Source organism: Pristiophorus japonicus, chromosome 13 (genome assembly GCF_044704955.1).
Source record: "Pristiophorus japonicus isolate sPriJap1 chromosome 13, sPriJap1.hap1, whole genome shotgun sequence".
Classification (NCBI taxonomy): domain Eukaryota; kingdom Metazoa; phylum Chordata; class Chondrichthyes; family Pristiophoridae; genus Pristiophorus; species Pristiophorus japonicus.
Window position 1 is genome coordinate 153,082,030 of NC_091989.1, and position 12,111 is coordinate 153,094,140.

A 12,111-nucleotide genomic window follows, 5' to 3' on the forward strand; every position below is an offset into this window, starting at 1 on the left:
CCTGCCGGAGGCATGTAGACCAAGTCAAAAGCAGATTTACCAACAACACTGCGGAACCAGAGGCAGACTACAATGTGGAACTCGCACCACACCTGGTGGACAGACAGAGGGAACAACCTGAGGAAAGAGCAATCCCAACAGATAGCCCAGGCGAGTCAACAACAATCACACCAATCGAAACAGACAGCCCAGGCGAGATACCAGCAACCACACCCAAAGAAAAACAGACACCAAGGCAAACAACTGAACCACAACTCAGACGCTCCACGCGAGAACGTAGACCATCTGAGAGACTGAACCTATAAAGACAATAAGACCTTGGGGGAGGGTGATGTCATGTATCTTACATTATTATATATAACTGTATCCTAACATGCTATACATGACTGTAGTAAGATATGACCTGTAACCACCAGCATACCTTACCACCAGGGGTGCACTTGCAAGAGACAGGTATATAAGGACAGGTCTCAGGCAAGTGCAGCATTCCAGAGCTGTGAAATAAAGGTGCAGGTCCAGAGTGACCTTGACTTCATGCCTCGTGTGAATCTGTACTGAGGGGACAGGACGTTACACCACCAGACACATCTTCTCCTCCCCTCCCCTTTCAGCATTGCAAAGGGACCGTTCCCTCGGCGACACCCTAGTCCACTCCTCAATCTTCCCCAACACCCACTTCCCTTCCCACAGCACCTTCCCATGCAACACCTGCCCTTTTACTTTCTCCCTTCCCACCATCCAGGACTCCAAACACTCCTTCCAGGTGAAACTGCTTGTACTTGTACTTCTTTCAATTTAGTGTACTATATTCGCTGTGGTCTTTTCTACATTGGGGAGACCAAGCGCAAATTGGGTATTCGCATTGCGGAACACCTCCATTCAGTTCGCAAGTGTGAGCCACAGCTTCCAGTCACCTGCCACTTTAATTCTCTGCTCGACTCTCATTCTGACCTCTCCATCCTTGGCCTCCTACACTGTTCCAATGAAGCTCAATGGAAGCTCGAGGAAAAGCACCTCATCTTTTGATTAGGCACTTTACAGCCTTCTGAACTCAACATAAAGTTCAACAATTTCAGATCATAACCATTGCCTCCATTTTTTCAGATGGCAGCTGTTGATTCTGCTATTCCCATTTACACCTCTTCTAGTCCCATCTTTTGTTTCTTACCATCTCCTTTTGCTTTGTACAATCATATGTTTTGTCATTTACTCTCTCTTCCCTTCCATCCTATCACAGACTTTTCCATTTGTTCTTTCCCCACTACCCCCTTTCCCAGCCTCTGCACTTGCTCAAAACCTGTTACAGCTCTAACTTTTTCCAGTTCTGATTGTTTCTCTCTCCACAGACGCTGCCTGACCTGCTGAGTATTTCCAACATTTTCTGTTTTTATTTTTGCTATTATTGTGTTGGCTGCTATGAAATGTTTGAGAGCATCCACCGATCCTTCCCTCCCTGGGATGTGGATAGAGTGTACACTCTGACACGGCTAAAATCAGGAACTTCCTGGGGTTAATCACAAGTGTCAACCAATCTCCAGCTACTTCATGCCACTCCAGGTGGTAGAACAAATGCATTGTATCACTGAGCCATTCAACTTATACTACTATATACTTTTTCTTATAGTGTCCTTGGCCCAAAATAGCAGTTTTCCATTTTTTCTATCATGATTTCCATCCAAAACTGTTTCTCCCTCCGATTTTAGTGTGATGCATACTAATTAATGCAGCATTTCTTTTTCTAAAATACAAGCAAAAAAAAGATATTGCAAAATTCTGCAAAAAAACTTTCCATTGTATATATGGAAAACATTTCTTAAATAGATGGCCTTAAATCTACAACCAAATTTCACAGATTAACTATGAAGCCAAGAATGCAGAAACTGCAGCATATGCCATGTGATTTGCTTTCTGCAGCGGCTTTCATTGATTTTTGAGGGAGTTGTGCATAGAAAGCATGTGTCTATTGCTCTGGATGGTAAAGCATCCTGTTCCTAAATCCATTTTGCATTTACAGCTTTATTCACTCCAGATAAATTATACATGTCCCATCAATTCAGAAAAGCACTGGAGCTATATGATGTATCTGGATATTGGCAGACTATTGCCCAATTCCATCTCTCAGCATCAAGACATTTTGCTGTTGTTGATCATTGCTATGGATGTTGCAATTTATTTACTAGAGCTATGAAAATTGCAGAATGACTTTTTAAAATCTTAAAATGTATGTAGAAAACCAGATACATAACGAGAATATTATTTTTGCACTGTCATGTCATTCTCTCTGCAGAGACTTCCACTTGTAAAGGTCAGTCAATTTATTCAGGCGTTGTGCATGCTGACTCAGAGGAATCCAGAGTTGGGCATTTTGGAGGAATAGCCTTGTAACTGTAATATTCCACAACTTGCTTTGGGACCTCAGCTAAGACACATTTGGCCAAAGCTGCTGGAGAAGCCTGGAACACAGAAAAGAACATTAATGGAGAAACCAACTTCTTTCTTGCTTCAATTTATTGTACTTTTGTATCTAGCAACTTACAAAGATTAAAGAGCAGTACAGTTAAAACAAAGGAAATTAATTCAAGCTTTAAAGATCATCTCCACGGGTGTCTCACTCATTGCTCGTTCACAAACAACAATAGCTGGCATTTATATAGCGCCTTTAATGCAATTAAACATCCCAAGACGCTTCACAGGAGCATTATCAAACAATATTTGACACCAAGCCGCATAAAGAGATATTCGGACAGCTTGATCGAATAGGTAGGTTTTAAGGAGCATCTTAAAGGAGGCAATGTAGAGAGACGGAGAGGTTTAAATAGTGAATTCCAGAGCATGGGGCCTCGGTGCTGAAGGCACGGTCACCAATGGCGGGCCAATTCAAATTGGGGATGCACAAGAGGCCAGAATTGGAGTAGCGCTGAGATCTCAAGGGGTTGTACGGCTGGAGGAAGTTACAGAGAGTGGTGACATCATGGAAGAATTTGAAAACAAGGATGAGAATTTTAAAATTAAGGCTTTGCCGGATCGGGAGCCAATGCAAGTCAACAAGCACAGGGGCAATGGAAGAACAAGGGCAATGGAAGAACAGGACTTGGTGCAATTTAAGATATGGGCAGCAGCTCAAGTTCATAGAGGGTGCAAGGTGGGAAGCTGGCCAGGAGAACTTTGGAATTGTCAAGTCTAGAGGTAACAAATGCATGCATGAGGGTTTCAGCAGTAAATAAGCTGAGGCAGGGGCGGAGAATGGTGATGCTATGGAGGTGGAAGTAGGTGATCTTGGTCATGGAGCAGATGAGGTTGGATGCTCACCTGAGGGTCAAATAGAACGGCAACATTGTGAGTGGTCTTGTTCAGCCTCAGACAGTCGCTAGGGAGAGGGATGGAGTCGGTGGCAAGGAAAGAGTTTGTGGCGGGGATTGAAGACAGTATCTTTTGGTCTTTCCAATATTTAGTTGGAGGACATTGCTGCTCATCCAGTACTGGATGTCGGACAATCAGCGTGACAAATCAACTGCAGGGGTGGAGTTGAGAAAGCTGGTGCTGGTGGAGTCAAGAAAGAGATTGGCGGGGAGGAGAAAAGAGAGGATCGGGGATGGCCACCAGAGGACTGTGGCCGGCCTCAGCATCATTGGTGGGGCAAGGGCTGGGGGACCTGATGGCGGGGATCGGAGGCCTGGGGAGGTGATCGGAGGCTTCATGGTGGGATCTCCAATCGTGGGAGGTGAGTTAGGCAGGGACCCTGGATCCAGGTGGTAGATATAAAGCCACTTACCTCCTGGATACTGCAGACCCTGCCTCGCTTTAACTGCCAGGTTTCACTAACTGTGTGAAACCTGTTTACATGCCGTTAAATTCAAAATGGAAGTGAAAAAAGGGGTTTCCAGCCTCATTATAATATTTAAGTTAACGTTCCACCCCCTGGGAGTGGGTGGGTCCCCCCTCCCCATCCCGCCTCCGTTAAAACCGGAAGTGGGCGGGTTGGAGGCAGGATCAGGTTGGGAATCCCATTTTTCATAATTTAACCAACCCCACTCTCCAAACCCACCCCTATTTTTAAGGGCCATTTTCTCACAAGAAATGGCAAAAATCAGGAAGTGAGTCCTCCTCATGCCTCTCGTTCACCTTTGAATGCCTGGCTTGAAAGTGGCATTGGTAGAGGACTTTATTATATTTGTTCTTGAGATGTGGGCAAAACCGGCAAGGTGGTATTTATTGCAAGGACATTAGTGAACCAATTGGGGTTTTACAACAATCAATAGATTTCATGGTCATTTTCTGGTGCTAGCCCATAAATGACAAGATTAATTGAATTCAATTTCACAGCTTCCCATGAATTTTAAATTCCAACCTTTGGGTTGCGAGTCCAGGTAGAGCAAAGAGCCCAGGAGGAAAAGTTCCACAAAAGGAAGACGTTTTATTCTCAGTCTATCTTATCCTCAGCCTATCCAGTTCACCATGCCATCCAAGTCACCTTCATTATCCTCCAATACCAACTTCATATCCATGTTCTTTTACTGAATCAGGAAGCAGCTCACTTCCTTTTTTTGTCCTGGCCAATATTTATCCCTCAAACAACATAACCAAAACAGATTATCTGCTCATTATCACATTGCTGTTTGTGGGAGCTTGTTGTGCGCAAGTTGGCTGCCGTGTTTCCCACATTACAACAGTGACTATACTCCAAAAGTACTTCATTGGCTGTAAAACGCTTTTGAGATGTCCGGTGGTCGTGAAAAGCGCTATATAAATGCAAGTCTTTCTTTTTTCTTTTGAATGATTCATCTGAGTCACTATTTACTCTGCAAGACTGTGGCCTATGTCATAGACTAAAAACTGTGCATGAACAAGTTACTCCTTAGGTTTAACTGTCTTCTTTAGCTTACAATCATGATCTTTGATCTCCTATCATGATTTTGAATAAAATACCTCTTTATATCATTGTTATCAATTCCCTTTATTATTTTAAAAACTTGGATAATATGCCGTGCAAACATTTTTCCAATGAAAATAGATTTAACTTCCTAGATCAATGGCCGAAATCTAAAACCATCTTTATCATCTTTCTCTGAATTCTTTTCTCTGCCATCTTTGTTGAGTTAGGAATTTGTTACTAATGTATGAAATGTTCTTATCATAACATAGTAACAGTCATTTATAGCCTACAGTGTTAACATAAAGATGCATAGAATTCATTGTAATGGCTCATCTTTTCATGGAAACTTGGAGAATTGGGAAGTTATATCAAATCCCTCCATGGCCTCACCTCTCCCTATCTCTGTAAACTCCTCCGTACAACCCTCCAAGATACCTACTCTCCTCCAATTTTGCCCGCTTGTGCATCCCCAATTTTAATTGCTCCACCATTAGTGGCTGTGCCTTCAGCTGTCAATACTCATTCTGGAATTCCCTTCCTAAACACCTCTGCCTCTCTACCTCTTGGTCCTCCTTTAAGACACTACTTTGACCAAGCTTTCAGTGATTTGCCCCAATAGCTCCTTATGTGGCTCGGTGTGACACCCCTCCTGTCAAGCGCCTTGGGATGTTTTACTATATTAAAGATGCTATATAAATGCAAGTTAATGTTGTATATAAAAGACAGCTCTTTGATATTATCTTAATAATACCAAATATAAACTGCAGAAAATGAATGGAAAATAAAATCCAATTAAGAACTGAACAAAACAGGGAAGTGAATTCCTAAAAGGTGTTGAAGCATTCTCCCCCCTCCCCACCCCACCCCATTTTTGATTGTGTGAGAACATTTGTCATATTTTTCTTCAATTTGAAGTGAGTATTTTTTTTTATCATTCTGGCTTCAAAAGCATAAATCGAACAGAAGGCAATCTTATGCACTGTAATCGGTAGCATAATTCAAATATACTTTAGTCCTTACGTTTTTAAATTCACGGAAGGGGACAAACTGAACAATGTCTCGTAACACAGGTTCCCCCTTTGGAGATCGTAACACCCCATCATCACCATCCAGTATCTGCATATCTGTAAAATCCGCATTTCCCACACCAACAATGATGATGGACATTGGTAGATATGATGCTCGGACTATTGCCTCCCTTGTATCTGCCATGTCAGTGACAACACCATCTGTTAGGATCAGCAGGATAAAGTATTGCTGTAAAGACAAAATTAAGGTACAATCAGAACTGAACGGTACCAATATAAAACCTTGAAGCAAATTGAATTTATTTACCATCATGTTACTTTTCTGGTTTTACAGCAACAGAGGTATAGTATGACTGAACTGCCTCAGCATTACTATTGCCTCAGAAACTACTGGCGGCATCAACTTCTGATGGGGTACGGCTGCATTGGGTACCTCTCTTCAAGTGGTCATTCTTTCATGGTTGCTGAAAGCAAGGTGTCAGCCTCGGCTCAGTGAGAGCACTCTTGCCTCTGAGCCAGAAGTTTGTGGCTCAGTAAATACTGCGGCTACAAGAGCAGGTCAGAGGCTGGGTATTCTGCAGCATGATTCCTGACTCCCCAAAGTCTTTCCACCATCTACAAGGCACAAGTCAGAAGTGTAATGGAACACTCTCCACTTACCTGGATGAGTGCGGCTCCAAGAACACTCAAGAAGCTCGACACCATCCAGGACAAAGCAGCCCACTTGATTGGTACCCTATCCATCACCTTCAACATTCACTCCCTCCACCACTGCCGCACCGTGGCTGCAGTGTGCACCAGCTATAAAATGCACTGCAGCAACTCACCAAGGCTTCTTTGACAGCACCTCCCAAACCCACAACCTCTACCACCTAGAAGGACAAGGGCAGGTGGCGCATGGGAACACCATTACCTCCAAGTCACCCACCGTTCTGACTTGGAAGTATATCGCCGTTCCTTCATCATCACTGGGTCAAAATCCTGGAACTCCCTCCCTAACAGCACTGTGGGAGTCCCTTCACCACACGGACTGCAGTGGTTCAAGAAGGGGGCTCACCACCACCTTCTCAAGGGCAATGAGGGATGGACAATAAATGCTGGCCTTGCCAGCAATGCCGCATCCCAGGAACTAATAAATATAAATGAAAAAGTAGATTAATCATTCATGGGAGCTTCACAGCCGAGCTCAGTCGTTTGCTTACCTAACAAACCAGCAGAGATCATGGGATGGCTGTTAGCCGCAGGAATCCTAACTGATTTTTTTGTTGCTGGCCTAGGGATGTTGAACCCATTATCCCAGCTTAGATAACAATGTAGCACAGGCCAGAAATCAAACCTGGGGCCTTCCTGATTGATATGGTTCCTTAGCACACAACATGGTGCATTAACCCACTGATCCAGTTAAACAGTCTGAAATAACATATCGGTCTGCACCTGTGTTCCAGCGAAACTAGGCAGGTGTTGGAGGGACTAAAAGATCAACTAGTTTGTGTACAGATTTCAAATTGCTAGCTCCATCCCTTATGTGTTTCTGTGATTTCTGGGGTTTTCGTAAGATTATACATACAGATGCTTCTTTTGTCTTCTCCTCCTCGGCAGCCACCTTAGCCACTTTGCCTATAATTGGGGACACATTCGTTGGGCCATAGAGTTGGATTTTGGGTAGGCAGTTCTGATATGACTCAACAATTCCCTGTATTCCTTAAACAAAGACAGAGTTCAGTTAGAAGTTGCTCTCATGTATATATTCAATGATATAAAACAATGTTCAGAAAGCATGAGCATAATATACAAAAGCCAGAGATTTATACTGTCCATCGCTACACAGCCAGTATTCCAGAGGTAAAAACTAGTATATCACACACAGAAACAGATTATATATTATTTGTGCTAATGCTGAACTTATTTTGTGACTGTTCTGGACAGATGGCATTCATTGGCTGCTGAAATAAATTGCATTTTTAGCGCATTGCACATTGGGGTGTGATTTGGGAAGTCATTGTACTTCTTTGAGCAATTAACAGACTTAGTGACAATGGCGGATAATATAGATTTAGTCTTTAGCAAAGCTTTTGACATAGTATCACACAGCAGATTGATCCAATGGCACAGATGAGGGTTTCAGCATTAGATGGACTGAGGTATGGATGGAGGTGGGAAACAATGAGAAGTAGGCAGACACTGCGATAAGGAAAATAAGGGCTCGGAAGCTCAACTCAGAGTCGATTAGAATACTGAGGTGGCGATTAATCTGCCTCAGCCTAAGATAGTAGCACAGGAGGGGGATGGAGTGGGAGGGGAATGGAATTGGTGGTGGAGCTCATGAAAACAGCATTGGTGTTGCCAATGTTAAGCTGGAGAAAATTGCAACTTATCCAAGCCTGGATGTTGGACAAGCAGCCCGACAGCACCGAAGCAGTGGAGGGGTCAAGATAAGTGGTGGAGGTCGTAGAGTTGGGTGTCAACAGTGGGCGTGTAAATATCTACCCAATTTTGATAAGGAACCATGAATATTCATTTGAGGAGTTTGCAAGGGTTAGTTGCATGACGATTCAATTGTGCTAGGAAACTAATAAAATGTTAAAACTCTACCGAGGCAGAAATGCTGTTTTGTGTTCATTTTTACAAGGAATCTATGAAACAAGAAGATGCATGTAAACTGATAGTCATTTCTTTATTGAGCCTTTAAACTCAGATTTTTAAGTCAATTACTCATTCTAACTTAGTAACTTTTTGTTTGACAACTAATATAGTTAGCACTGAGCACCTGGGGAAATAAATGTCCTGCAGTAGGCATGAGGCTGCGTAGCTTCTGACGAACTTTCCTGAGTAACATTGGAGATAGCTGTTACTGGTCATTTGGCCAATATAGACCATTTGCGCTTCAGGCTGCGATTTATACTGTGCTATCAGTCAGAGATCAGTACCGATAGACTTAATCTGCACCAGCAATATCTGATTTATTTTGCCTGGCTGGATCCTCCTCTCCTGGCCAGGAAGAGCACTTTTGGCCATGAGAGTGCTGGCAGAATTCACAGCTGATGAATTCTGAGGGGGCGAAATTGGGTGCCTTTGTGCCTCCCATTAGCGGGGGCGCTAACGGGACACAAATGGCTTTGTGACCGGGCGCAGCAATGATATCGACTCCCCCGCCATATTTGGCGGGCGTTTTACGGTGGCATTACAGCATTGCGCCCCGATCTCCTTCGCCCGGAGATCGTGACGTCATCGCTGTGCGCATTGGCCCGGGCCTGAAATTGCCATTCGTCCCCTGCTGCAGCGCTGGGCTGCAGGAGGCATGCATCAGGAGACCGGCCGCTTCAGGGGCGATGCTTAAAGGCGAGGTGGCCGAGGTAAGTCAAAAGAAAAATTATCTTTTTTCTTCCAGGTTTTTTCGTGGGATCCTGCCCGCGATCGATCAGCCGGGCAACTCTGCACGAGTGCTGGGCTGATTGCGCGGGATTGCGGCTGCCGTCATGGTCCACATATGTTGTTTTTTTCCTTTGCAGAACCTGCAGCGATGGCCCTTCCCTTTAAGGGAGGGATGGAGTCTTTCAACCAGGCAGCACTGCTCCACTCACCGCCCCGCCTGCTGCCAATTGTGCTCCAGGAAGGAAGTGGAATGCCTGATTTAGCGCTCCACCTCCTTCTTGGAGCACAAACGGCGAATTTTTTAAAAGGTTGAAATCGTTAGTCCCTGACCGGGTGATAGTGAATTTCTCCCCCTGAATGTTTTGAGAATGTGGACAGGAGCATCTGTTCAAAAAACATTTTTTTTTTGAATTGCCGCTTTAGATTATGAGGTTCATAGATCTGTGAGCATTGTTTTAAGCTCAGCTGGTCAGCACACACTGGAGTTATACTCCAGTGTAAAGTGGTGTGAGAGGGCCTCATTCGAAGGACTTACACTGCAGGACTTCAACATCAGATTGGGATCTGACCCCAGTCATCCTGACACTTTTGCATTGCTGTTCAGCGTAAGCTACGTCACAGTGACACAAAAATGACAGCAAAACCGCACCCTCAATTGAGTGAAACTGGTTTCTGCTTACCTTCACATTCATCATCTTCAGAATTGAAATTTATGGCAAAATCATGTGAAACCTGTAAAAGAAAATAATTCACAAAATTGAATCTAAAATATAAATGACATACATTTTTCCGTTCACAAGGAGACCATATTCTATTTTCCTGGCTGATCTAAGCTGTACTTTACATTATCTATTTCATTCTGCACTAAAAAAGAAACCATGAGGATGACACATGCGGTGTTTGCTATTGTACCCATTAATGTCTCGTGTGTGAAGTATTTCTTTTATATTCACAGCAGTAAAAATCACATTTGCTGGCAGCATAAGCAGGCAGCATCTGGCTAATATTGAATTTAATTTCGATTCCAATTTCAAAGTATGTCTATCAATAATTCATGCCAGTGGACTGTTAATGTTTATAAAACCACAACAAATAATGCCTTTTATTACAGTACTAACAACAAAATAATTTGAAGGAGCAAAAACATCGACGCCACTTATATTGTAGTCCCAAAGTTTCTGTAAAGAAGCTATCGTTCTTCCATCCGACCTCTCATCAAAACAACGAGCAGTAACTGCAAATAATTCAGGTCCAGAACGTTCCGGAAAATGTATCTTCTTTCAATATCAATTTTATATTATTATACAATTTTTAATTTTTCTTTTGTAAATGTTGTGCTAGCCAAGGTAAAGGCTATCAGTGCCAGAGAACTGAACATTTCTCCATTTTCTTGCCGCTTGTATCGCCATAGAAACATAGAAACATAGAAACATAGAAAATAGAAGCAGTAGTAGGCCATTCGGCCCTTCGAGTCTGCACCGCCATTCAATATGATCATGGCTGATCCTCTATCTCAACACCATATTCCCGCTTTTTCCCCATACCCCTTGATGTTTTTTGTTTCTAGAAATCTATCTATCTCCCTCTTAAATATATTCAGTGACTTGGCCGTCACAGCCCTTTGTGGTAGAGAATTCCACAGGTTCACCACGCTCTGAGTGAAAAAATTTCTCCTCATCTCAGTCCTAAACTTCCCACCCCGTATCCTGAGACTGTGACCCCTTGTTCTAGACTTCCCAGCCGGGGGAAACATCCTCCCCGCATCCAATCTATCCAACCCAGTCAGAATTGTATACGTTTCAATGAGATTCCCTCTCATTCTTCTAAACTCTAGTGACTGGGTTGACCCTAGTCGACCCAATCTCTCCTCATACGACAGTCCTGCCATCCCAGGAATCAGTCTGGTGAACCTTCGCTGCACTCCCTCTATGACAAGTATATCCTTTCTTAGATAAGGAGACCAAAACTGCACACAATACTCCAGGTGTGGTCTCACCAAGGCCCTGTATAACTGTAGTAAGACATCCTTGCTCCTGTACTCAAATCCTCTTGCAATGAAGGCCAACATACTATTTGCCTTCCTAACTGCTTGCTGCACCTACATGTTTGCTTTCAATGACTGGTGTACAAGGACACCTAGGTTCCTCTGTACATCGACATTTCCCAAGCCATCACCATTTAAATAAATACTTTGTCTTTATGTTTTTCCTACCAAAGTGGATAACTTCACATTTATCCACGTTATACTGCATCTGTCATGTGTTTGCCCACTCACTCAACCTATCTAAATCGCCTTGCAGCATCTTTGCATCCTCCTCACAACTCCCATCAAGTATTTCCAAATGAAAAGCAGAGTAAAGGTCTGACTGCTCTAGCCCAATGAGTCTCAATCAGAAGGCTGTATTTTATAGAGAAAAATAGTTGTCCAATGAGAAAGTTAGGATTTCCCTTTAATGCGCTGTTTTTTAAAAATTATAGACAATAAGGCTGACCATTCACAAAGCATATCGTTACTTCTCGTTTATCTTAGAAATGCGTCTTTCCCCTCCCAGAACTCACCCCACTCTCCGAGCCCAGAACTCGCCCCACTTTCCGAGCCCAGAACTCGCCCCACTCTCCGAGCCCAGAACTCGCCCCACTCTCCAAGCCCAGAACTCGCCCCACTCTCCAAGCCCAGAACTCGCCCCACTCTCCGAGCCCAGAACTCGCCCCACTCTCCGAGCCCAGAACTCGCCCCACTCTCCGAGCCTAGAACTCGCCCCACTCTCCGAGCCCAGAACTCTTCTCACACTCCGAGCCCAGAACTCACCCCACATTCCAAGCCCAGAACTCATCCCA

At 43.7% G+C, this 12,111-nt stretch overlaps 1 protein-coding gene across 1 annotated transcript in view; it reads right to left on the bottom strand.

Moving 5' to 3' along the window:
* Positions 1-2,270: 2,270 nt before the first annotated feature.
* The window catches only part of cpne7 (copine VII), a 224,295-nt gene continuing 214,454 nt past the window's right edge, over positions 2,271-12,111 (bottom strand). The window contains exons 12-15 of the mRNA XM_070896982.1: positions 9,954-10,005; positions 7,469-7,602; positions 5,894-6,130; positions 2,271-2,453 (exon numbers count right to left, since the gene is read on the bottom strand). Of these exons, the coding sequence (XP_070753083.1) occupies positions 2,316-2,453; positions 5,894-6,130; positions 7,469-7,602; positions 9,954-10,005 (561 nt within the window). The 3' untranslated portion in view covers positions 2,271-2,315. The remainder of the gene's footprint in view (positions 2,454-5,893; positions 6,131-7,468; positions 7,603-9,953; positions 10,006-12,111) is intronic.